The sequence below is a fragment of the Notamacropus eugenii genome, chromosome 7 (genome assembly GCF_028372415.1).
Source record: "Notamacropus eugenii isolate mMacEug1 chromosome 7, mMacEug1.pri_v2, whole genome shotgun sequence".
NCBI classification, from domain to species: domain Eukaryota; kingdom Metazoa; phylum Chordata; class Mammalia; order Diprotodontia; family Macropodidae; genus Notamacropus; species Notamacropus eugenii.
The window spans coordinates 17084492-17112246 of NC_092878.1; the positions used below are offsets into that span (position 1 = coordinate 17084492).

Sequence of the window (27755 nt, forward strand, 5' to 3'; positions counted from 1 at the left end):
GGCCTAGCTGATTCATTCTGTACAGAATCAATAACTCTAATCATCAAAATATACACAGACAACACTGGACCTTGCCAGTGACCCAGCTGCATTCCTTTTCACTCTCCACCTGCTCATAGCTAATTCTGTAAAACTAAGTTGACCCTTCAGGTCAATCACTATACACTTCCATGGAATTTCTCAGTGAGCTGAATTGTCATCTCTCTCTTCTAACAGATCTCTCCATGTAGAGTGGAGTACCTTGACTTTTGAGAGGAAAATGTTTGTAAATAAAATATCCTGCATAATAGGAAGTAAGAATGGTTCCAAGTAAAGGACAGATTTGGAATTTCCTTGAACAGTGTTCTCCAAAAGTTGGGACCATGACCTTACCCCAAGGAGTGAGCAAGAAAGTAGATGGGAAGATGGGTCTCATCTCACCTCTCCACTAAAACCAGTAATGGAACTTATCTCCAACATAATGACTACATCTACAATTATCGTCTAACATGCCTCCTCTCAGGCCCCTCCATGTGCTGTGCCAACTATCGAACTCCCCACTTGAGTTCAGAGGTGCCATTGGAGAAATATCTCCCCACACAACATGTTTACCCTGTTCCCATACCCTGGCTGAAGTAAGTATTCTGAGAAAGTGGGGTTTACATTCCAAAGTAGTAATCAGTGAGGGCAAGGCTTAATTTGACCCCTTTTTGTTTTGGTTGTGACAGAATTAAAATCGTAGAGTGAAAAAAAAAAACCTGAATGAGCTTTGATCCACATCACAGATTTCATTACATTATTGTTCCCCAAAAAATCACCCCTCCTACAAGCCTCCCTGTGTCTGCTGAGGAAACTAGCATCTCCCTAGTTGCCTAGATTCACAACCTCAGTACCATCTTAAGCTCTTCATTGTTCCGACCAGCTCAGTGATGAGGGTCCTGACCTGCAGGATGACTTGATCTCAGGCGCACAGTGATGAGGTGGGAGGCAAAGATGGTAGAAGTTCCATTTATTAATAGCCAGTGCAGGCCTTATATGCAAATTCAGCCTTAATTTCATACTCGTGGCTAGCTTGTGCTCATATGTTTTCCACCAATAATTCTAAAAGTCACTTGGATGTTCCCTTTTATGCTCAGAGTGGATGCTGTTCTTTGCCTGGCAGCCTGTGAGGGTGTTGTAATGCCTTGGAGGGCTGAACCAGCTGAGTCAGCTCAAAAGTGTAGGTGAGAGGGCTTATTAGGCCATCTCTATTCCCTTAAACTGCTATGGTTTCTTACAATTCCCCCTTTTTGTTTTGGTAGTGGGCTTTCCAGGTTTGAAGATGCACCACATCAAGAACCTCATTGAACACTCAAATAACTAACCTTAGAATGAAAAGCACGATAGCTAACAATATGAGCACTGCCATAGCAGCTGCTGCAAACATCATAAGCATATGAGTAGCTACACTGGGCACAAAAAGACATTTTAAAAATTCAATAATGTTTTGAGCTGTATGGTCAGGATTAATATCAGTGTCGGCCACATCATGTATATGCATAGCAACATCATACAATGCCTTAATATCCAATGCAATTTGGGGATCATCAATGACCCCATTTAAATGATTGTGGATTCTATTCCAATTGAATGCTGAGGAATTATACAAAGTTTTTGACACACAAAGAAAATCCCATCTATAGTCACACACAGGCCTTTGACGAAATTCAATTATTTCTACCTTATCTCCTAATACCACAATGACATCCCAAAGTTCTTGGATGGCTTTGTAGAATCTCTAATCTATCTTCCTCTGCTCCTGAAAATGTGCAGACACATTTCTGGCAAGATCCTCCATAAAATGTACATGCACTATTTGATTTTGTACAGTAGATACAGACATAGCAAAAGAAATTGCAGAGGTAAAAATTGACACTAATAGGCTTACACCTCAAATAACACAGCTAAAACATCTTTTAACCCTAGGTGCTGGGCGCAATGCCTGAATTCTTTCCTCTTTTCCTTTGAAGATTTGGTCCCCACCTGAAGCTTACCATCCATTTGTCTTAACTGTAGTCAGTGCTAGATGTGGTCATGTTGTGATAAAAACATCACTTCGTGTTTTTTCCCCAATGCATTCGGCAACTGAACAATTGTTACAAGTGATATTATGGAAGCCAACAGAATCATTATAAGTGACATTACTCCTTCCCCTCATGAATGCATACTGATTCCCTAAACAGGCCCTCCCCGTATAGGTCCATTTTCCAGACGGAAGGTGGTGACTTCTGTGGTCCTAGTTAGTAAGATTGCTTTTCACCCCAATGGCTAAAACAATTTTCCACAGCCCCGGGGTGGTTTTCCCATATTGCATGACCCAATTTGGAGATGGAAATCCCTGAAAATGTCTCATTGTCATATGTCACATTATGCCATGATTGTAGCGTGAGGTTATGGATCTTAATGAACTGTGCACTGATGAAGGATGGAGGTGGAAGGTGGTACCCAAGAAAGTAGGGACTACCTGGGCACTTTTCTCAGTGCATCATTTGAACTGTTGAGTATGTCCATGATTCCGCTTTCAGTCCCCATGTGTCTAAATGAACTCAATACCCTGTGCTGGCATATATGCCATAATAGATGCGATATTGAACCTGAACAATATGTATGCAAGTTGAATTGTCTCTTAGCTTGTTTTTCATTCCTCTTTTGCCATCTCTGGGTCCCATTCAAGCACAATTCTCATAGACCTCTCAGGTATCCAACGTTCTCCATCATCTGTGGAAACACAAAGAAACCCTAGCCCCCTTGTTATCACCCTGTCGGAGCCCTGCCACTTTCCTTCCTCATCCTTCCACATCACTCTATCTTTTGATTGAATGAGTTGTTTTGCCGTCACTGTCTGTTTTTGTACTTTAGGATTCACTCGGCATTTCGTTGCTGGTGACACATTGTCTGCATCGAATTTCAAATAATTGATTGTATACAGTGCTGTATTGAACCTGTTTGAATTACTACCTTCTCCCACTCTTTGTTTTTCTAGGAACGTTTTAATGGTCCTGTTGGTCCTTTCCACAATGGTCTGTCCTTGGGGTTGTACAGAATGCCCATCACACGAATGATAGCAAACTCTGAGCAGAATAGTTAGAAAGCTTTGGATATGTAGGCAGGGCCATTATCAGTCTTCATAGCTTTGGGCACACCATGCTGCACAAAGCAAGTCAATAGGTGTGTTCTAACGTGCTTCTCTGCTTCTCCTGACTGGGGGGGTGGCCATAATGAACCCTGAAAATGTGCCTACACAAACATGAACATATCGCTGCCTGCCAAAGGTGGGAATATGTGTGACATCCATTTGCCAGAGTTCATTAGGCTCATCTCCCCTGGGATTATGAGCAGAAGTGATTGGAGCGGGCTGAAAGGGAATACACTGTGTACAACTTTTAACTATCTCTCTCACTTCTTGTCTCTTAATCTTGTACAGAAGTCTTAAGGACTTTGCAGAAATATGAAATTTCTGATGAGCTTGTCGTGCTTCTGTGACAAGGAAACTGAGTGCCTGATCTGCAATGTCATTGCCTTCAGCCTATAGACCTGGGAGACCTGTGTGGGACCTGATGTGTGTGCAATACAATGGGAACTCTCTGTTCTTTACCATCCCCTGAAATTCTTGAAGAAGATGGATAATGTTACTTTCACCTGGCCTTATGACCAATTCTTCAGTTCTTTGAACTAGCCCACTAGCATACTGACTATCAGTGATAATATTTATGGGATGAGGTACCTTACACACCTCTAATATGGCGTATAACTCATTTTGCTGTGTAGATGTAAAATGGGTGGGGTACACAAGTAAGATATCCAGAGAAGATATATACATAGTAGCCCTATTATCTTTAGTAGCATCTGTGAATACATTATACCCCTGCACCGGGCGAAAGTGCATTATGATGGGAAACTTCCACGGCCACCAGGTATATATGAGTTTGATTCCCAACGGTGACCCATAGAGGAAATGGTTGTTGTTTATTATCTGCCAATCATACTCTTCCTTAATGCATTCTTGTAACTGTTCTGTTGTCAATGGTATATAAATGGCTTCTGGTTCCTTCCCACTGAGTTGCAATACTCGTTCCCTAGCCTTCCTTATTACCTGTGCAATCATGTTGATGTATCTGGTAAGGGTCTTTTTCTTTGCTGTAGGCAAATATACTCACTCTAGGATGTCCTGTCTTTGGTGAATTATGGCAATGGGAGTGTCTGCTGTCTCGAGAACAGAAATTTCTATACCCTGTGCTAGGGAATAGCATGCTGTGTACTCCCTTTCCATGGCCTCTTGAAATGTCTTTACTGCTTCTAATGCCTCTGGTGTCCATTTCCTTATTGACTGTAGATTGGGGTCTCCTTTTAACAAGTTATACAAAGGTTGCATTACCTCATTTGGGACACCTACTCTTGGCCTTAGCCATTGTATGTCTCCTATAATCTTCTGGAAGTCATTTAGTGTCTTTATTTTGTCAAGATCTATTTTGGGGGGCTTCCCTCTAATTATGCCCTCTTCTACGTGATATCCTAGGTATTGAAATGGAGCCTTTCTTTGTACCTTCTCTGGAGCTATGGTGAGCCTGTGTTGAGCAAGCTATTCCACGGTGTCTTGGAGCATCTGTTCCAATAGCTTACATTCTGGATGAGAAGCTAAAATGTCATCCATATAATGGATGATGGTGGCACTTGGATACTTATTCCTTATGGGTTTCAGGACCTTGTCAACATACCATTGCAGATGGTGGGACTATTCTTCATCCCTTGTGGGAGAACCTTCCATTGGTACCTAGTTGCCAGATGGGCCAAATTAAGTGCTGGTACCGAGAAGGCGAACCTGATAGCGTCTTCTGGTCTTATGGGTATGGAGTAAAAGCAGTTCTTGATATCAATAACCTATAAGGGGTCATTTTTTGGTATCATGCTGGGTGAGGGGAACCTTGGCTGGAGGGCACATTGGTGCACATTGAGGCATTCACTTGCCTGAGGTCAGTCAACATCCTCCATTTCCCTGACTTCTTCTTTATGCAGAAGACTGGTGAGTTCCATGGGCTAGTACTGGACTCTATGTGGCCTTGCTCTAATTGTTCCTTTACTATCTCTTCTAATGCCTGAATCTTTTCTGCACTTAGGGGCCATTGTTCCACCCATATGGGTGTATCACTTTTCCATTGAATAGCTGGAGGAGTGATGTGCCCTCCTTTCTCAACAGCAGCCCCCACTAAAAATCCGTGGTCAGTTTCAGGCCCATCTGTTGCAATATGTCTCTTCCCCATAGAATTACTGGCAATCCTGTTACCACATAGGGCCACACCTTTCCTAATTGTCCTTCATAGCACCATGCAGGATATCATTGTGAAATCTCTGTGTCTTGTGTCCCTCCTATACCTATCGGGTGAGTGAATGCTGGTTGTGTGGGCCAATGTGGTGGCCACTGGTCCCAGGGAAAGACTGTCTTGTTGGCTCCAGTGTCTATGAGCCCCTCAAAATTATATCCTTCTAACCTAATTCTGAGCATTGGCCTGCCTGTCGTGACTGGTGTGGTGAACGTAATTGTGTTCTCTGACAGGATACTGTTGTTTGGGCAGGATAAGTATTTGTGCTATGCACTGATCTTTATCAATATAAATCTGCTCTGGGTTGGTGTTTATCATGGGTACCTTTTTTATGCATACATGAATTGGCATAGTAATGGGGAGCAGTCCTGTGTAATCATTTATAGAGGAAGAAGTCCGGAGACCTATTTCTCCTTCCTCTATCCTCTCACTTTCTTGTATGGGGACTTTGACAGGCTTGTGTGCCCCAACCCTGAAGTCTCCTGCACTTTTTAGCCTTAAAATCCTGTGGGCGTGAAGCTGCTAGAGTGGAGTATTGTTTCCTTAACTCCTGTGTTGCCATACTCGGCTGTTCTTGGGCTCCCATCCCCATCATACCCCATGTGCTGTTTCCCTGGGCCCCAGGGCATGGACTGCCTTGGTGTTTAATGGCCCCCTACACTCTGAGGCCCAATGTCCAACTTTTTGCATTTTGGGCACAGAGTCACAGGTCGACTTCTCCTTTTCGTTTTTTGAGGTTGTCATTGCAACTGGCAACACTCCTTCTTAAAATGACCTACTTTACCACACTTATAACAGGTCGGCTTTTTTGGGATGGCCCCATTGGCTTATTGTACCACCTGAGAAAATACCTCCACTTGGAAGATACCTGTTCCTACTTACTCACACCTTTGTTCTATCTCCTCTGTGGTGGCATCCTTCCTTAACCCTAGCATGGCCTTTTTACAGTCTGGATTGCAATTTGACCAAGCTATCTGGTTTATAACTATATCGGTCCCTTACACTTCCCCCATGGTCTTAGCCACTGCATCCTGTACATGGGCAAGGAAGTCTACAAATGGCTCTTGTGGCTTTTGTCTCAACTGAGTGAAGGGTTCCTTGGAATCTCCAGGTACTGGGACAACTCTCCACGCCTCTTCCACACATGCTGCTATCCTCTCATATGTCTCAATGGGAAACTCAATTTGGGTATTATCTGTGGAGTGCCTCCCTGTGCTGCTAAGCTATTCAAAATACAATGTCACATTTGCTGGATTGCCTGGATTATAATGTATTGCCATTGATCTACACCTCTCCATGAATGCAGTAGCCCAAGACACTGCTTGTCCTGGAGACGATACTGCTCTTATTAGCATCTTCCAATCATTTGGGGTCAGAACATACTGAGCTACTGATCTCAGCTGCAACATCACATAAGGTGATTTTGCCCCATAAGCCACTGTGGCTTTCTTAAGCTCTTTTACTAAGTTTGTTTCCACGGGTGTATGCCTCCTTACTCCGCATCTTTGCCCTGGGTGATGGGGATCATTCTCCTCATCTTCTGGTACTGGCATTGTGAGATCAAAGCCCAATTCTGTGAAATCATCCCCTCTTTCCTTTGCTTTGACTATCATCAATTGGAGAGAACTAAGATTTTTTGTATAATTTGCCCCTTGTTCACCAGATGATGCTGCTGTCTGGCTTTCTGGCTCCCAAACATGAACTTCCCTTTTTTCACACTTGGGTGCAGCTACTTCCCACTTCTTTTGGCAGCCTGTTTCCCTTTTCTTACTGGGACCTACTTCCTCTTTCTGACAGGAAAATTTCAAACTTACAAGCCTATTTTGAATCTGTCTCACTTGGCTCTCTAAGTCCTGTATTTCTTTTTTGTTATATCTGTCTATCCTTTTTTCTCTGCCTTCCTGGAATGTGGAAAGATCAGGGTAGAGAGTGTTGAATACTCTTGTTTCCTGTGGTATTACATTGTTAGGTGCCTCTGTAGCAGGGGTCTGTGTGCCAGAAGGTGCCCCGGAGGAGGTCTGAGTTTGAGCTTCAAGGTTTCTCCTTTCTGCTACCTCTGATGGCTCTGACATCCCTGCTTTGACAAGATTATACAAGAAAAAGGTGTCTAATGGTATGTCCTCGAGGCTCTATCTATGATACTCTGTGAGTTGTTCCCCAAAGACCTTCCATGAGTCTAAGTCACAAGAAGGGTGGTCTGCTAGCCAGGATGATACTTTGTATGCTGTTTCAAGGAACCTTCTGACTTGCCCAAGGCTTACCAAGCAGCTCTATTTTTTCATTATTTTATAAATGACCCTGACATATGCTTGCCTTTCCTTGGTTCCTAACTTCTGCCCCATAGTAAGAAAATTTTCTTACCTTCTCCCGTGCTGTCCAGGAGCGCCGCCTGGAAACTTCCTCCTTTTGGGAAACTATTTACAGAGACCTGTGTCTTGGTCCAAATGTGTGGGTGAGGCTCACATCAAGCCCTGGACTCTTCCTCTAATTCTTGTCTTCCCTCTGGTTCTCGAGGTGCCCCACGTTGGGCGCCACTTGTTTCAGCTAGCTCAGTAGTGAGGGTCCTGACCTGCAGGACGACTCCATCTCAGGCACACAGTGATGAGGTGGGAGGCAAAGATGGTAGAAGTTCCATTTATTAATAGCCAGTGCAGGCCTTATATGAAAATTCATCTTTAATTCCATACTCGTGGCTAGCTTGTGCTCATATGCTTTCAGCCAATAATTCTAAAGGTCACTTGGATGTTCCCTTTTATGCTCAGAGTGGATGCTCTTCTTTGCCTGGCAGCCTGTGAGGGTATTGTAATGACTTGGAGGTCTGAACCAGCTGAGTCAGCTCAAGAGTGTAGGTGAGAGGGCTTATTAGGCCATCCTTATTCCCTCAAACTGCTGTGGTCCTCTACAAGTTCCTTACACCTCATCTGTCTTCATGGCACATATCCAATTGGTTGCCAAACCATCCCTTCTACTTCCTCAACATTTCTCACCTTTTCTTCTATTCACCGCCCTAGTGCAAGCACTCTTACCTCTAGACAGGACTATTATGAAGGCCTTTTGATTAGGAAAAGAGTACAAGCCTAAAGCTGTCTTTTATGTTAACTGATTCAGTACCCCCTCTCTTCTCTCCTTGTCATGGAGAGGAAATGCCAAGGGATCACTCATGGCCGATCACATCATAGCAAAACACCAAATCCTTCCCAGTGTTAGATCATTTTATAACCAGAAGGAGGCCCTAAAATACCCATGTGGTCAAAGGGAAACAAGAAGAGCAGCTCCAAGCACGCTCAATGGGATAATACATACACAAACACAAACACACACACACACACACACACACACACACACATACATACATACATTGTACCATTTTAAAAGGTTCAAGAGACATAATTTCTGAGTAATTTATTCATTTTATTAATAATGCCAGCATTTAAATAAAAGGATGATCATTTAGTCAACTCTCTCTTAGATCAAAGCTCCCTAATGGCAATGCACACGCAGTTTACACAACTTTGAAAGAGCAGGTGTTTCTCAGAAGAGAATCAACACTGATTGGTTAACGGTTAATAAGAATGTGAATACTAAAGTGAGAGTGTGAGTTATATTACAATGAGGGTGTTGGGGTGTTGACTTTGGCCACCCAAATACTCATCAAGAGGTCCCATCAATTTCTGTATCACTGTCTGACAAAAAGGAGAATCAACACTTCACAGATCTGTCCAAGAAAGTACAATAAGTAGCAATGTACCCAATCGCCCAAACTAGAATTTCTTTTACTATTTCATTATGTCTTGCCCTGCCAGAGTAAATCTCTGCCTAAGATTACCCACACTACTGATTTCTAGATGAGGAAGTAGAAAAGGGGAAATCTAGGTCCTAATATAATAATTAGTTATGAAATACAAGAGAAAAATAATTATTTTTCATAACACACTACACTCATGCTAGTAGCACATATTCAAAAATATTTTACTGAGAGAGATGAGTTTGGAGATCATTATCATAAAAGATTATGAAGTTTTTCCCAATAGACTGTGGACTACTTGTTCTAAATACACAAATATCAAAAGAAGGTATAGACTGGCACCAATAAAACTCTCCTAAATTACCGAATATCATGGGAATTTGCCTTGTGCCCTGGGACAAGTACTTTGACTAATGACAGAAGAACAAATCAGAAGAGTTTAAATGTAGGAAAGTGATTCATTTATCTCACATATGAGTATTGGCAAGTTGTTAAAGAAGGGGAAAAGGATGACATACTAAATGAAATACTGTTTAATTTTGGAATTTTCACTATTTAGAACAGTGCTAATAATAAATGTACAAGCGGAAAGGTGCTGTCCTCACAATCACATGAGATAGCAGGACCAGTATTGGTATTCCTCTATTAAGATGAACATAATATGGATGAGTGCTTGAATAACTTACTCATGGTCACAGAGCTAATAAATGTTGTATCTAGGACTCACACACTGGTCTCCTAATTCTAGACCTAGTTTTCTCTTCTGCCTAGATAATTAGCTGTAGGAATGTTCAGCCCACTTCAGAATTAACTTGATCCAACAACTGACTTTGAAGATTCAATTCTGTGATTTCATTAGTATAAAACATTCCCAAGGGACAAATTCCCTCTGCTAACACAAAGGAACTGTCAGGGGCCATCTTTCATGTTCTAGACAAAGCCAATTGTTAAATTACCAGAATGACTATTTACACCTTTGAAATCTGGAATGCAACAAATGAGGGCTTGGTTTTTTGGGGATCTTGGGGGGGGGGGGTTGTGGTTGTTGATTATCTAGGCTTAAGAAGGTAATGGAGAAAATGTTATGATGCAAAATGTACTTAACAATATGTACTGCTTAGGTTTCTTGAGATCCAGTTATGAAACATTTATCAGGACACCCTTGGAACACTTTGTCTGTCACTTATTAGGGATCCTCTGGGTCTCTAAGATGTTCAGGGACCCAAGAATTTCATGGTCAATATGTGATGAATGAGGTGCTAGAACTCATATATTCTTGATTCTGAGGCTGACTCTCTAGCCAGTAAGTCTCTGGGAAATTTTTTAAGGCTATAATATTGAGTTAAATCTACTAATATGAAAATTAAAAAGGATAAATGTTGTCTTTCATTTTGGTATAAAAAGTCAAGTTCACATGTATAAAATGGAGAGCCATGGATAGGAAGTAATTATTCTGAAAAAATGTCTCACAGTTTTAGCTCAGTATGATATGCAGTGAAATGTGGTAGTCAAAAAAAGATAATAAGAACTTAGTCTACATTAAGATGAACAAAGTTTCACAGAACAGATAGTTGACAGCCTCACTGTATTCAGCCCTTCTCACACTTCATCTGGAGTATGAGATTCACTTCTGGGCACCACAGTTTCAGAAGGACATAAACTAGGGGGTATCCAGAGGAGTGAAACCAGGAGAGTGAAAGACCTTCAGTGCATTATATATGGAAAAACTAAGCATGTTAAGCCAGGAGGGGAAAAAAAGATTAAAGGAAAGGTGGGAGGAATGTTATAGCTGTATTTGAAGGACTGTCATGTGGAAGAGAGTTTATTTGACCCTACTGGGAAAAACAACAAGCCCTAGGTAGAAACTACAAATGAGAAAATTTAGGCTTGATGCCAGGAAAAGTTTTCTAATCATTAGTATTATATAAAAGTGGAAAGACCTGACTTAAAATATGGAGAAGGGGTCCACATAGGGAGGTCTTTAAGAAAGGCTGTACAACCACTTCTTCATTGCCTATTCATTATTTTTGATTAAGTACAACACTTCATGATCCTATTTGGGAATTTCTTGGCAAAGATACTGAAAGTGGTTTGCCATTTTTTTCTCCCCCTCATTGTACAAATGAGAAAACTAAGGCAAACTGCTTTAAGTAACTTCCCCAGAGTCACAAAGCTGGTAAGGGTCTGAAACCAGACTGGAACTCAGGTTGATGAGTTTTCCAGACTCCAGACACAGAGCTGTATCCACTGTACCACAGAGCTGGCCATAACTACTTCTAGGGAATATTATATTGGAGATTGATTTTGGTTATGGATCAGATTATATGGCTGCTGAAATCCTTTCCATTTCTCAAATGCTGTGATTCTCTACTTCTGTGAGTTCATGATGGAGGTGAAAATATGAGAAAGACTGAAAGTGAACATTGAAATAATAGTGGAATCTAATAACAAATGAAAGGAAAGAATGCAAATAAGAGTGGAATGCACCCTGAAGAATCCTTTCTGATTATCATAGGGTCAAACTTAAAAATATGTGATATGGCTCAACGTGGTCTCACAGTGAAAGAAAGGTTAAGGGATCTAATCACACTGGAAAGTTAAAAAAAAGTTACAAAGACCCAAAGGTAAGGAGACTTTGGTTCTTGCACAAGTTGATTAATAATGTTAACCCCAAATAATGTCACTTAAGCTCTTTCTGCTTTAGATTACTGATTTTTTAAATGAAAAGGTATTAATATCCATTCAATCTCTAAAATTATGTACTTATATTTGTCTATAACCATGTATTTATATATAATGATATATTATATAGTTATATGACAGTTGGGGGCAAGACCAAAGAAATCTAATAAGAACCAAAAAAGTAGGGAAATAGGGAAGAAAAAGGAAAATAAACAGTAATCTGAGAATTTCAGAAAATAATGAGTAGTTCATATTTATACAGAATTCTAAAGTTTACTAAACATAGATGATATATTATCTCAACTGAAGTCAGTGCTATTCTCATCCCAGTGTAATGAGGAAACAGAGATGCAGAAATATTAAGAAACAGGTCCAGAACCACACAGCTAATAAGTATGTGAGATAAGATTTGAACCAAGGGCATCATGGCTTCACTCATTCCAACATACCCAAGCAGGGACTGTTTTTACATTTTGTCTTCCAGTCCCTGAGGCCTAGTAAAATACGTTTTACATAATAAATGGTTAATAAATTTAAATGCAATGAAATTAGAAACAAAGCAGTTGAATGGTAAGACAGACATGGGGCAGGTAGTACACGTAAATAGCTTGATATACAAAGAAAAACTCAAATGTTATACATGGAAATAGAGATGGAACAAGAAATAATGCTGAATTCCAGCACTGTGAGATATTTGTATCAATACTCTTTGGCAAAATTCTGGGCACAATACCAGAGAAGCTTGGAGGTTTAGAGGCAGCCAGGAAGCCCAGCAGAGAGAGCTCTGGGCCTGGAGTCAGGAAGAAAAACACTACTTCAAATCCAACCTAAGACACTTGGTAACTAAGTGACCGTGGGCAAGTCATTCAAACTCTGTTTCAGTTTAGCGTAGAAAGGAGACAATAATAGCACCTTCTCACCTCTCAGGGTTGTTATAAGGATCGAATGAGATCATGATTTTATGGAATTTGGCACATTGTAAGCCCTACATACATGTTAGCTATTACAGTGATTAATATTATTGTTATTATAAAAGAATTAATTAGTTGAGATATGAAATCTTGAGGGTAATTAATTTCTGGTTACATGCAACAAATTCAAGTCATATTCTGTGATATAAATTTATCTGTGCTAGTTCAGTGAAGCAGTCTTTCATTCCTCCAGACTGAAGAGTCTCAAGATCCATGATTTTGACCTAGGTACATTTAAGAGAATTTCTTTAAGAGAACAAGCCTACTGTACATTCTCCTCATTCCAACCTTCATCTCTTTGTTCCTGAATGTATAGATGACTGGATTCAGAAAGGGAGTGAGAACTGCATCAAAGATGGCAAGAAACTTGTCCAGATGGGAGATGGGGTGAGGCCATATATAGAAAAAAATCAGTGGGCAAAAGAATAAAGCCACCACAGTGATATGAGCTGCCAGAGTGGACAGAGCCTTGGAAGAAACACCTGAAGAATGTTTTTGGACAGTGACTAAGATGAAGATATAAGAGATGATCAATACACAGAAGCAGGCCAGGGAGATGAACCCACTATTAGCATTGACCATAAACTGCAGTCTATAGGTATCAGTACAGGCAAGTTTGATGAACTGAGAAAGGTCACAGAAAAAACTATCTAATATATTAGGACCACAAAAGGGCAAGCCCACAACAAAAGCCAGTTGGACACCTGAGTGAGTGACCCCAGTGATCCAGGCAAGAATCAAAAGTAGAATGCACATTCTTGGGTTCATAATGGTCAAGTAGTGGAGAGGCTTACATAGAGCTATATATCTGTCAAAAGCCATGGCAATGAGCAACACCATCTCAACACCACCAAGAGCATGAGTGAAGAATATCTGAGCAACACAGCCACCAAAGGAGATGACTTTGTGATTCCTGAAAAGATCACAAATCATTTTAGGGGCTGCAATGGAACAAAATCCCAAGTCAATGAAAGACAGGTTGGCCAACAGAAAGTACATAGGAGAGTGTAAGTGAGGATCAAAGATCACAATGAGCAAAATGAGCAGGTTTCCCAGAATACTTGCCACATAGACTACAGAGGAGAACAGGAAGAGAAGAAGTTGGATCTCCCATGAATCAGAGAGTCCAAGGAACACAAACTCAGCTACTACAGAATGATTCACTTCACCCATTGACTCCAGTGAATACAGCTGGTAGTGACATTACCTGAAGGAAGAGGATAACAAGACAAGGAAAATATCAGACTAGATTATTACTTCTCTGGATTGTTCCGTGTCTGTGTTTTAAGTCTAATTACACTTTCACCTTTCACACAAGGAAATTTCCTTTTCAAAATCCCTTTCTCTGTAGGGAAACAAAGTGGGAGAACAAAAGAACAAAGGTTTAATAAAGATGTAGCAAAAAAATATTATCAATTGAATTATCAGGTAAACATAATTACCTTTTAAGTGTTCTCCTGAGAACGTTATGCAATTTTTCTAGTGTCCATGGGAGAGAGGACTTGAGTGCCAATAAGATAACTGACTCTAGTAATTATCCTGTTGGACCTAATATGTTTCTGAGATAGAATTTGACCCTGGGTCTACTTTCCTCCATCTCCTATGTCCTATCCAGTACATCACAACAGGGACTATTTATCAGAGCTGAAATCATGCACTACTTACTATGATTAAGGAATTTAGAGGATGTAAAGAAGATGGTGTAGAGAAAAATACTCCTTGGTTGTTGGATATTCCACTAAATTGTAAAATCTCCAAGGCAAGGATATTGGCATTGCTAATCTTTCCATGCCCAGAACCTGTCTCATTGCTTTGCATGCAAAGGTTGCCCAGTCAATGTTTATTACTTAATTGAATTTCTTTGAATGAATTTGACTTAATGTTATGGATAAAGGTTGTGAGTGAAAATTCAGGGGATGATGGAGGGAATGTCCATATGTAGAAATACTTGAAAAAGAAATTGTGGTTGCTCAAAATAAAGCCATAACTCCTTTATATCACTTAGAATGTATTCAATGGTGACAAATCTTTGTCCTTTGAGAGTGACCTTGATTTGTCCAAGATAGGTAAGTGTTTTAGAGCCAAGACTGATGAAAAGACAATGTCAGATTGTAGAAGAGTACTGGCTCTAGTCACTGAACATAGAATCAAATCTTCCCTCTAATACTTGATAACTTCCATGACCTTAGACAACTGAATCAACTTTCCTTGACTTCAATTTTCTCACAATCCACATCAGAGGATTAAACTAAATGACCTGGAAGGATCTTGACCTCAAGAACATATAATAGATAAGAGTGGTTAGCTCTTAGGGAGTAGTTGGTTCTGTGATTCTAAAGGTACTTCATGGACTTCCCATTCATCATACCGATGGTTTCCTTTATCTGATCAAATCATTTTGATAAAAAAAGGTAAACCTATTTCTCTATTACTCACTCTTTTGAGTCCTATATTTCATTTTTCTCTCAGTAGAAATGATCAGTCTCCTATAATAGATTTACAGCCAATGTGACAGTGAACAAAATGCAGATGAGCAATACTCCTATTCAGAATTGTCACTCTAGAATGAACTTAAAGATCATCTGGACCAATTCCTCCCTATCTTCTACCATATTTAAACCTTGCAGCATATATTTATCTTGTTTTCTTCTTCAAGCTGTACGAACTGAGAACCTACTGCCTCACTTAGCATATAGTATATGTGTTTGGTTACCCCAAAAGTCTAAAAGTCCTTATTCTTGTTGTTCAGTCATGTTCAACTCTGTGAACCTATTTGGGATTTTCTTGGCAGTGAGATTAGAGTGGTTTGTCCTTCCCTTCTCCACCTCATTTCACAGAGGAGGAAATTGAGGCAAAAAGGCTTAATTGCCTTTCCCAGGGTCACACAACTAGTAAGTGTCTGAGGCCAGATTTGAACTCAGAGAAATGGTCCTCCTGACTTCAGGCCCTGCACTCTGTCCATTGGGCCACTAGCTGCTCCAAAAGGTCTTCCTTACATCCAAATGAAATGTCACTTAAATTCAAGTCCTCTTCCTCATGTTTGTTACTCAATAATCATGAAGAACAAATGATCACCACCACTCTCATTACAATTTTCGATGTAGGGACTTGAAGTCATTACCAAGGTAATGTCCCCTATCCTTCTTCCTTTTTTTTGAGAAATTCACTTCTCTGCAGGTTTTCACCCTTTCTATCATCTCCGTCATTTTGCTCTTTAACCATGTTCACATCATCTCTAAATTCCTACGGCTGAAACTGGAAACAATTTCTAATAACAAAAACTCTAGTAGAAAGATTGTTAATAATATGTTTATGTTGTTTTCCCTTTGTCCATACCATAGGGCCAATCAGTAGCACGTTACTGACTGTTGGCCTGAAAGATCCCCTGGCGACATTTTCAATGGACCAACTTCAAGCTACACCTTCTCTATCCTATTCCCCCGGGCTTTGGACCCAGGAATAACACTTTGTACTGGTCCAAACTGAAAGACTTCCATTGCATCAAATTAATTATATACATCTGTAACTTTAAGTAACAATAGAAGTGAAGCATGTAATAAAAAGTTCTTCCTTTTCATCTTCCTGTGGTTAATTTTCCTACCTTCGCAAAAGGAAATGGAAATGAAAAATTAATCATTGCTAGGGGCAACAGGTAAAGAACTAAATTCCTGAATCTTGCATCCCAGTCTTGTGCTTGACCTAATTCATAATGCTAATTCCAAACTTGATCCTACATGGTAGGTATTTGACTTCAGTCCCTGGCCCTGGGTAGGAACTAGGGATCACTTCACAAAATATTTTGCCTTCTCTATAGTCTAGATTTATGGGTCACAACCCACAGTTTGAGAAGTGCTGAAGGGGTTGGAAGTGAAAAAAGTTTAAGAAACGCTGGCTAGAATACTTCATATTTATTCTACTGTGAAGTTCAAATCCTCTCCATACTTCCTGTCTAAAAGTTGGCATCCCACACATTTCTGAACAGTTTAATTCTGTCACCATAAGTCTATTTGCCACTGAAATCTGAGGCAATCTATTCTTCCTGTGATCAGCTTTTCATCCATCTTCCCCACCTACCTGAGTTGAAGCAACACCATATGCAAGAAATACAAGGATCTCTAAAAGTTCATGCAGCACAAAGAACCACATAAAATGTTATCATAGGAGAAAATGAGGCTAATTAGCTGTCATGGTGAATGCAGGGACAAGACTAGCCTGAGCTAATTTGACCAAGGGAATTATCTTCTTGAATCTTACTGGTTTGGCCCAAACAGCTAAGAGAAGCACATAATGAGTCACCTGGGGGGAAAGGGAGGGAAAAGTAAATGGAAAACACCTAAGGAAATGACCATTGTAGTTTTGTGTGTCAACATTTAGATCAACCTTGGTGGCTGCTGGGACTGAGAAGGAATCACAGAGGGTTGTAAAAATGTCCTCTTTGAAAAGAAATGTGTGAAAATTATTTTGACTATTTCCAGAAAGTTTCATATGTTTCTCCCAAAATTGTAGGTGAGCATATTTTTAAAAAGTGTCAGTGGAGGGAAGTCCTGTAAGGATAAGAGGGAAAATGTGGGCCACAACTATATTTGGGGGAAAATACATATATCGTGTACACAAAAACAGAGCTGGTTGTTGAGCTGTTCGTATTTTGCTAAGATTTAACCTCAAGAAGACTTATTCAGCCACTACCAGGTCTGTATCCCAAAGAGATCATAAAAAGGGAAAAGGACTCACAACTCTTTTTACCGTGGCACAGAATTGAAAATTGAGGGGATAGACATCAATTGGGGAATGGGTGAACAAGCTGTGAAATAGGCAAGTCATGAAGTGTTATTGTACTATAAGAAATGATGAGCAGGCAGATTTCAGAAAAACCTGGAAAGACTCACATGGACTGATGCTCAGTGAAGTGTGCAGAACCAGGAGAACAATGTTCACAGTAACAGCAACACTATGAGATGACCAACTCTGATAGGCTTAGCTCTTCTCAGCAATGCAATGATCTAAGACAATTTCAAAAGACTTAAGATGGAGTATGCTATCCACATCCAGAGAAAGAACTGTGGAGGCTGAATGCAGATCAAAGCACACTTTTTTCTTTTTTTCTTTTTCATGGTTTTTCCATTGTGTTCTGATTCACAACATGAGTAATGTGGAAATATATGTAAGGTGACTGCTCATGTCTAGCCTGTATCAGATGGCATGCATCTTAGGAAAAGGGGAAGGAAGGAAGGGAGAAAAAAATTTGGGACTCAAAATGTTATAAAAGTGAATGTTGAAAACTAAAAAAAAAATGAAAAAGAGAAAACTTGCATTCCAAACCCAACTCTAACATTTACTCACTGCATGACCATGGACATACCCTTTAGCCTCACTGAGTTTCAGATTCCTCATAAACAAAATGGGGAGGATGAAACCTAGGATAGTTATAGAATACCTACATGATCCACTTGTAGAATGTATCAGTGATATATATCACGGAGGTTATTGTCAGGTTCAAAGGAGATAATGTACCGAAAATTCTTTGCAAACTTTAAAGACAGGCAAGAGTTGTTATTATGGTTGTTCTCTCATCCTTTTCATCTTATTGATGAAGTTCAGATAGAAATAATGTGATAACCATCGTTATTCTAATATTGTGCTTTTATGTGGTCTGCAGCCTCCAAGATTAATTTAAAAGTTGAATTCAGGGAGATGAGTCTTCCTGATTTCAGGTCTACTGCACCACCTAGTTGCCCATATCCTTGATTTACATCAAGCATTTAGTAATCTCTTTAATTCCTAACTTTTTATCTTTTTACGGATGACCTCCAAACAAGTCTTAGCCTTGACTCACTCCTGTAATTTGTCTCCTTAGTGCTGCTGGACAAAGATGGAAAAAATCATGCAGCCATTCTGACTGGGTCGACTACAAATTTATGTTGTGTACCCTCAACTGGGTCCTTATTGCTATTAGGCAATCCTACTATTGCTACCTAATTAACTCACTATCCTCTTCTATATATCAGCTATTCCAAAGCTTTTCATTCTTCTTAAACCATCCATAGTTCCTCCACCCCAGTCTCTCAACTGAGAACACGTCTCATGTTTTGCAGAAAACAATGGAGACCAATCACTGTGAACTCCCTCTTCTCACCAATTTCTCATCTAACGTCTCTCAGGTGCCCTTTGTCACATGATGAAGCACTTATTTCGTATCAAGGCTAACTCCTCTACCTAGCCAAGTGATTCTATTCCATTTTACCTCCTGAAATAGACTGCTCCCTCTGTCATCCTCCTGCATCAGATTACCCCCTCTATCATACCTACTTTTTCACTTATTTTCAGTCTCTTCCTCTCTCTTAATGGGTCCTTTCCTACTGCTTATAAACATATCTGTATCTCCCTTATCCTGAAGAAATCTTTACTGGATCCTTCCATCCTTAATAACTAATGTCCTATATCTCTTTTGCCCTTTGTACCTAAATTCCTCATAAAGTCTGCCTATAAGTGGTGCCTCCATTTTCTCTCCTCTCACTTGCTACTTAATCCCTTACAACCTGACTTCTGACCTTATCATTCCACCAAAACTGCTCTCTTCAAAGTTCATAATGACCTCTTAGTTGCCAGATCCAATAGCTTTTCTCACTCTTCATTCTCCTTGACTTCTCTGCAGTCTTTGACACTATTCATCATTCTTTAATCCTTCACATTCCTTCTCTCTAGGTTTCTGGGACACCATTCTTTCCTGATCTTCCTCCTGCCTATTTGACCACTTCTTCTCTCTCCTTTGCTTGATCCTCCTCCAGATCATGCCCTCTAACTGTAAGTGTCCCTCAAGTTTCTGTCCTGGATCCTCTTCTCTTCTGCCTTTACACTACTTCACCTAGTGATCTCATCAGCTCCCATGTATTTCATGATCATCATTTTGTTGGCGATTTCCTGCCCCAATATCATGTCTCCAAACTGCCATTCAGAAATCTCGAACTCAACATTTTGAACTCAACATATCAAAAACAGACATTATTATCTTTTACACTAAACCTTCCCTGCTCCTATCTTCTCTAGCACTATAGAGGTCAACACTGTCTTCCCAGTCCCTCAGGTTCACAGCCTAAGAATCATCCTGAATTCTGCACTATCGCTTCTCCCCTCCCATATCCAAGCTGTTGCCAAGACCTGTCAATTTCACCTTTGCAATACATCCCCAATATGTCACTGACACTACCACTACGCTACTGCAGACCTTCATCACTTTATATCTGATATACTGCGATAGCTTATTGATGGGTCTGCATACCTCAAGTCTTCCCCATTCAAATTCAATCTCCCTTCAGCCACTATAGTGATTTTCTTAAAATGAAGGTCTGATCATGTCACCTCCCTACTCAATAAACTCCAGTAGCTTCCTGTTGCCTCCACAAGCAAATATAAAATGTTTTCTTTGGCATTCAGAGTCCTGGTTTTACAGACGAAGAAACTGAGGCAGACAGTGGTTAAGTAAACTTATTATAATATGCAACATCTTACTTCCACTCCTCTACTAACAATCTCAGAAGAAGAAAACAGGGCTGCTCCCTGTAGGCAACCCTGGATCAAAACCAAGCCCAGGTCTGGCCACCAACCCATACCTTCTACCCTCAGGGAACCACCACTCACCCTTCCTTAATTCCTTCACCTTCACCAGACTTCCAGGTTAAGAAATAGACCCAGACCAGGTTCATTCTTCTGTACTCCTTGGAGATTATGAACTTCTCTCCCCCATCTGTCATCTACTATCATCTTGATGTCTTCTCCTATTTCTATCCTTAACCTGATAATAATTAATCAATAACCATCTATGAGAAAATTAGGACCATTTCTGAGGCTTCCCAGACAAAAAACCCCATTCTGGCCACCTGCATAGTTGTAGAATTTTTACCATTTGCCCAGTATTGTGCCACCACATTGGTAGAAAGGGGCTCTAAAACACCCCTGTGTCAAGAAAAACCAAGATGGAAAACCCCAAGTATGCCAATCAGGCATTAACCTCCCATTACATTGATACTGTGAATTCATGCTCAAAAATATTTTACTAATGGGGTGAGCACTCAAAAATTTTAGAAATCACTGCTATAAAAGATAATCAGTCTTATCAAATCCATAGCCTATGAAATAATGGTTTTAAATATACATTAAAGAGGATGTAGACTGTCACCAGAAAAACTCTCCTAAATTAACCAGTATTCGGGGAATTTGTCTTGTGCTCTAGAACAAGTAATCTGGCCAGTGTCCAAAGAATAAATCAGAACAGAATAAAGATAGGGCAGAGCTTCACTTGACCTCACTTATGCATATGGACATTATTATATATGAAAAAAAATGACAATGTCCACAATGGAACACTTTATATATGGAATTTTAACCATTTACCAAGGAGTTTATAGTAAAAACACAACTTTGACAATCTGCTTCCACTACAAAAACCAGACAAAGGAGGTAGTGCAAGCGTTGTTATTCCTATTTTCAGATGAGCATAAAATGTCGCAGTGCTTAAATGACTTGACATGATCACAGATCTAGCAAGAGCTTTAACTGGGACTCACACTCTGGTCTCCCAGTCCTAGGTTCAGTGTTCGTTTCATTAACCCACACTCCCCAAATAAGTAGCTATGGACAGAATGTTCTGGGACTGAAAATATAATACAGTCCACTTCAGAATTAACTAGATCCAGGAATTCATTTTTTCGACTCAATCCACAGGAAAAACCCAATATGCAAATTTCTTCTGCCAATGCAGAACAATGGTTGTACTACAACTTACTAAAAAGCTGCCTGGGCACTGAGGGGTTAAGCTTGGCTTTGATCAAATGAAATAGTATTTGTAAAACATTTAACTCAGTGACATACAGTAGGCATTTAATGAATGTTTGTTCTTTTCCCTTCTTGCCCAGGCTCACACAGTCATTATATGACACAGCAAGTCCTAAAATCTAGGGAATGAGAAAAAAAAGAAAGCAAACAGGTAGTGATCTGGGAAGATTAGGATATAATAATAATAAGAATACCACATGATCCATTATAATTATATCATAATCATATGATATAGTTAGTATAATTAATAAAATATTAGAATTATATGACAATTATATATTATACAATTTATAATATTATGTAATATATTATTGTATGTAATATTTTCTATATAATTCTATTGTAATTATATATAATCATAACATAATGATAGCTCTTATTTACATCATGCTGTAAAGTTTGGTCAATATATAAATGTATATATATGTGTATATATACGTGTATATGTACATATATATATATAGTCTTCATATATATTGTCTCATTCGAGGTTCACATGAGATAGACACTATTATTAATCTCTCCGTGACAAATAAGGAAACTGAGGCTAAGGGAAGTTAAGCAACATCCCCAGGGAGTATCCACCTGTGGAAGAATTTGAGATTTGTGACTCTAGCTCTAGCACGGTATCGACTAAATCACAACAGAATTGGGCCTGGGTTGTTTTTTTTTTTTCTCCGTGTCTCCAGAGTCTTGTACAATATCCTGCATATACTGCTTAATAAAGGCTTGTGGAATGAAAGGAATTGGATGGCGAGACACACTGAGGATAGCATATATGAATATAATATACAATAAACAATGAATATTGTACAGAAAAATACAGATGACAAAAATAAGTAACATTCATTTCCAGCCCTTGAAACATTTATATCACTTCTCCTTGTCAGCATGCTGAGAACGGGGCTATTAGAATTTATGGATTGAGGTGAGTATCACATTTAATTTACTGAAGAAACGAACTCGAGTATAATAACCTGTTGCTTAGATTCAACACATCACGGCACGACGTACAAAAATGAATTTATGTCTTAAAGTCCAATGATAATTTTTATCTCTAAGATAATTTATATTCTAAGAGACAATAAGGATCTGCAGTCTTTACCCACAGAGCACTTAAGAGAACTTCCTGAAACTCACAAGCCTGTTACGCACTCTTTTCATTCCGATCTTCATCTCTTTGTTCCTGAAGGTGTAGATGACTGGATTCAGAAAGGGAGTGAGAACTGCATCGAAGACGGCAAGAAATTTATCCAGATTAGATATGTGGAATGGCCATGTATAGAAAAGAATCAAAGGACCAAAGAACAAAGCCACCACAATAATATGAGCTGCCAAAGTAGAGAAAGCCTTGAAGGAAACACCTGAAGAATGCTTCCATACAGTAACTAAGATGAAGATGTAGGAAATGATCAATACACAGAAGCAGACCAGGGAGATGAATCCACTATTAGCAGTAACCATAAATTGCAGTCTACAGGTATCAGTACAAGCAAGTTTGATGAACTGAGGAAGGTCAAAGAAATAACTATCTAATACAAAAGGGCAAGTCCACAACAAAAGCCAGTTGGACACCTGAGTGAGTGACCTCAGTGATCCAGGCAAGAATCAAAAGTAGAATGCACATTCTTGGGTTCATAATGTTCAGGTAGTGGAGAGGCTTACATAGAGCTATACATCTGTCAAAAGCCATGGCAATGAGCAACACCATCTCAGCACCACCAAGAGCATGAGTGAAGAAGATCTGAGCAACACAGCCACCAAAGGAGATGACTTTGTTCTTCCTGAAGAGATCACAAATCATTTTAGGGGCTGCAATGGAACAAAATCCCAAGTCAAGGAAAGACAGGTTGGCCAGCAGAAAGTACATAGGAGAGTGTAAGTGAGGATCAAAGATCACAATGAGCAAAATGAGCAGGTTTCCCAGAATACTTGCCACATAGACCACAGAGGAGGACAGGAAGAGAAGAAGTTGGATCTCCCATGAATCAGAGAGTCCAAGGAACACAAACTCAGATACCGCAGAATGATTCACTTCATCCATTGACCTCAATGAACACAGCTGGTAGTGACATTACCTGAAGGAGGAAGACAAAAAGGGAAGAATAATAATAGGTAATATTGATGAGACTTTAACAATAAAAATTAATATATCCAAATGTATTATACATAATGATAAATAATAAATGTTATTCATTTCATTTTACAGAGGAAGAAATTGGTAGAGAGAGATTGTGTGACTCAGTACTTTATGTACTGATGTGTCAAATGGCCACATATAATAAAAGATCAGCAGGTTAAAGAATAAAACCATCACTGTGATGTGAGATGCTGGTAAATTATGATTTAGAATTTAAACTCAGTCCTTTCTGACTCCTAATCCTATGATCTGTCCTATCCATTATGCTATCTAGCTGCATCAAAATCTGTGGCAATTATAATAATATTATAATTTAATATTATAATTATTATCTGTGTGTATATTCAGTAGTTTCTAAATTTTAAGTCAAATGTCACGTTATTTTTTCATACAACCAAATAGTGTGTTCACAATCCCTGAATCTATGATAGAGTGCTATAAGTATTAAGTAAGGATGCCGTGATTTGTAAATACAACAGAACTCAAACTCACAATTAAATGTGATTTCCTTCCAATTACTCATCTTATAAAATTATAAAATTATTCTTATGTAGCTGACAGCAGAGGAACACAGATTGATGAAACAAACAAATTTGTTTTTTTAAAAAGCCATTCACTTAAGTTGCTCCGTTTTACCTTGTATATAAAGTATATCTATACTTAACTATATAATTTTCTTTGTATGTAAAGTGAAAGGTGTTGGACTAGTTCGTGTATAAGATCCCTTCCAGCATTAAATCTATTGTTATGTTTATAAGAAAATAAATTCCTCTTACATTTATTTAATCGAATTTTTATTTCATTTCACAGAAATTAGATGAAAATTAACTGTATAAACAGGACCCTACCATGTAACCGCCACATGTAGAACAATCACTGGGATCATTTCTCAGATATCCTTGGCTAAAACTACCAAATGAAGGGTGATGCTTTCTGCAAGAGTTGGTCTTCTTAACACCAACTCTTGTGTCACTATACAAGAGTAGGAATTTTTATTAGTTCTTAATTCATTTATTGCTTAATATTCACATGTTTTAAAGGATGTAAAGAGACAATACGGAGGGAAATAACTGTTTAATTGCATAATTTTTTATTATCCTATAAAATTCTTGTGGACAACGACTGTGTTATTTGTCATGTTTGTGTCCCTAGCATCTGATACAGTGACTTGGACATAAAGATTCCTTGAATTCAAATTCTGGTTCTGGTACTAACTGTCCATGTAACCTCAGGCAAGTCACTTAATCTTACAAAGACTAATATTCTTTATATATAAAGTGAAGGGTGATGGACTGGTTCATATCTTGATTCCTTCATACTCTAAATCTATTGAAATGTTTATAAGAAAATAAATGCCTGTTACATTTATTTAATTGAATTTTTGCTTCATTTCATAGAAATTAGATGAAAATTCTAGCACATATTATGAGGAATGTTCATGTATAGAAATAATTAATAAAGATATTACAATTCCTCCAAATAAATCTGTGACCATTCCAGAATTGTATTAACAAAATAAGGCATACTTTTTAATATCATCAGTAGCAGCAAATCACCCTTTGAGAAGTCATTGGAAGCAAATCAGATGGTTTAAGGGAATGGTTGAGCTGTCTAAAATGAAACAGTGAAGAGAGAGATGATTTTTCACAGTTCATAAATCAGGTAGGTATTTCACAAAAGCAGTATTCACATAGTCATGGGACACGGGTTTCAGTGGATTCATCTAAATCTTTGATCTGTTCTTTGGGGCAGAAATTTGTCACTTTACCCTACATTTACCTGGCACACAGTCAGAAACTTCTGGGAAAAGAAATATATCATTGTCTATTTCAACCCTCATCTTTTCCTATTTTTTTTTTCACATATAAACAGGAGCCCACCATATAACCACCACATGTAGAATAATTACTGGGAACATCTCTAAGATGTACTTGGCTATAACTACCAAATGAAGAAGGATGCTTTATGCAAGAAGACTGCACTGGAACTCAGGACACTCGGAATTTTCTCCCCACTCAGCTACTATTCAACTATGTGGTCTCATGGAATTTAGATAATCTAGATAATCTCTTTCAGTCATAACAGTACATGAGTATGGTTGTCTCAAATCCAAAAGAAAGAAGACAGGAATTTTAACAAAGCGTAATAAATAAGGAGGAGAGAGAGAGACAGAGACAGAGACAGAGAGAGAGAACCAAATGGAACAAACCTCAATTCAAAACACTCCACCTTTTGAGTATGGCATTTGTATCTACTCAAGGGACTTTTCATTTGTTATGTGCATTATTTTTTACCTAGTCAAATGGCCATGATAAAAATGGCACACCTGCTTCTCCAGGACTCATTTTTTGGGGTCCCAACTTCTATTTTTCAAAGAAATGGTCAGCATCTTGTAACAGATTCACAACCAACATGATGATGAATGAAATAAATTACCTATATTCTGAGCTCAGAATTATCATTCTAGAAAAACTCTCAAAAGATCATGTGGTCCAGCCCCTGTCTTCCATTATATGTAAACCATGCAGAGCTCATAATCTTTTATCTTCCTCAGGCTACAAGAACTGACAAGTACATACCTCACTTGGTATGGAAAAAACCTATGCTTGTTCACTCCAAAAGGCAAAAGTTTCCCTTATGTTCAAATGAAATCTATTCTACTCTCATTTAAGCCCATTTCCAATTATTTGTTGTTCTGTGATCATGAAGAGCAAGGGAGCAGCATTCCTCTCATTCTAATCATCCATATACTTACAGTCATAAATAAGCAATCACCCCATAATGTTCTCTTCTCAATATTCTACAACTCCATTTCTTTCAAGACCTCTCTCCAAGAATTTACTTTCCACCCTTTCAATCAAGTTTGTTAGTCTACTTTTGAACCTTTTCCAAAGAAGGAAATAGAAGAAATTTGAAGAAAATGAAATCATAAACAAGCAGGATAGCATTGGTACTGAATTCAATGTTTATGTTAGATAAATGGTTAATAGTTGAATGGTTAAATTTAATTAATGTTTATACTTTAAAAAGCACATTATACATAATAGAGATTCAAACATTTATGTGCTATCACTTTTTTTCTGTTCTTTGTATTTGGAAATATTCATGCATATTGATGTTTATCAAATTTACCTCTCTAAAATGTGATGACACAAATTGCAAATAATATTTAAATGAGGCTTTGCAGAACATGCCAGCAGAAATCTTTATCCCCTTTTGTAAATTTATACCTAGAGAGTGACTTTTTTTGTTTCCATTTATTCATGTTATTATTGTTACCAGAGTGATATTGTTCCCTGTCAGTTTCAGAGATGCATGAGTATTTTTACTTTAGAATTTTTCCCAGACAGACCTTCTCTATCCTATGCTGTTACTAGGTTTTCTAAGAATACTAACATTTTGTCCTACTCCCTTTAACTTTAAGGGAACAGATTAACTGTTTACATCTGATTTTTAAATAATTTTGGAAGTAGAGCAAGTAACAAAATGTCTCACTTTCTCAACATCTTGTTATAATAAGGAAATAATAATAATAACAAAGAAATTAAGCTTATCTTAAACTGGATTAAACAATGACACTTCCAAAAAAACTGATACCTTTCCCACTTCTCATCAAAGTGGTGATGGACTAGTGGAGTAGAAATGAGGAATGTATTTTCAGAATTGGCCAATAGGTATGATTCCTTTGAGTTTATTAAACTTATTTGGTTCAAGGGAGGGCTTTTATTTAGAGGGAGGAATAAAAGGGAGGATAGTAAAGATGGCACCAAAAACAAAGAAAAGAAGAAAAAGTCTATGAAGCATAAAAGCTTTAAAAAGTTCTAAAGGGGACACAGACAGTGATAGCAGTCTTCATACAACCATGCTAACTATAATATATTCTAAAGCCATATATAATAGAAAATCACAGTTTCGTGTATTATTTTTTTCTTTTTTGTATGTGGAATTGTTCATGTTTATTGATGCTTTTCAGATTCATAATAAAGAATTTTAATGTATGGTTGTTATAGGCAGCAAGTAAATAACTATGAGCAAATAGCCAAATTCTTGAA

The 27755-nt window shown here is 38.6% G+C and overlaps 1 protein-coding gene and 1 pseudogene across 1 annotated transcript; both read right to left on the reverse strand.

The window, feature by feature from the left end:
- Nucleotides 1–12968: 12968 nt before the first annotated feature.
- Nucleotides 12969–13907, reverse strand: LOC140513272 (olfactory receptor 4F6-like). Its single transcript, XM_072622812.1, has one exon. It carries the CDS (start codon nucleotides 13905–13907, stop codon nucleotides 12969–12971), a length of 939 nt encoding a protein of 312 aa, XP_072478913.1.
- An 8772-nt stretch (nucleotides 13908–22679) lies between these two features.
- Nucleotides 22680–23607, reverse strand: LOC140514413 (olfactory receptor 4F6-like; annotated as a pseudogene).
- Between the last annotated feature and the right edge of the window lie 4148 nt (nucleotides 23608–27755).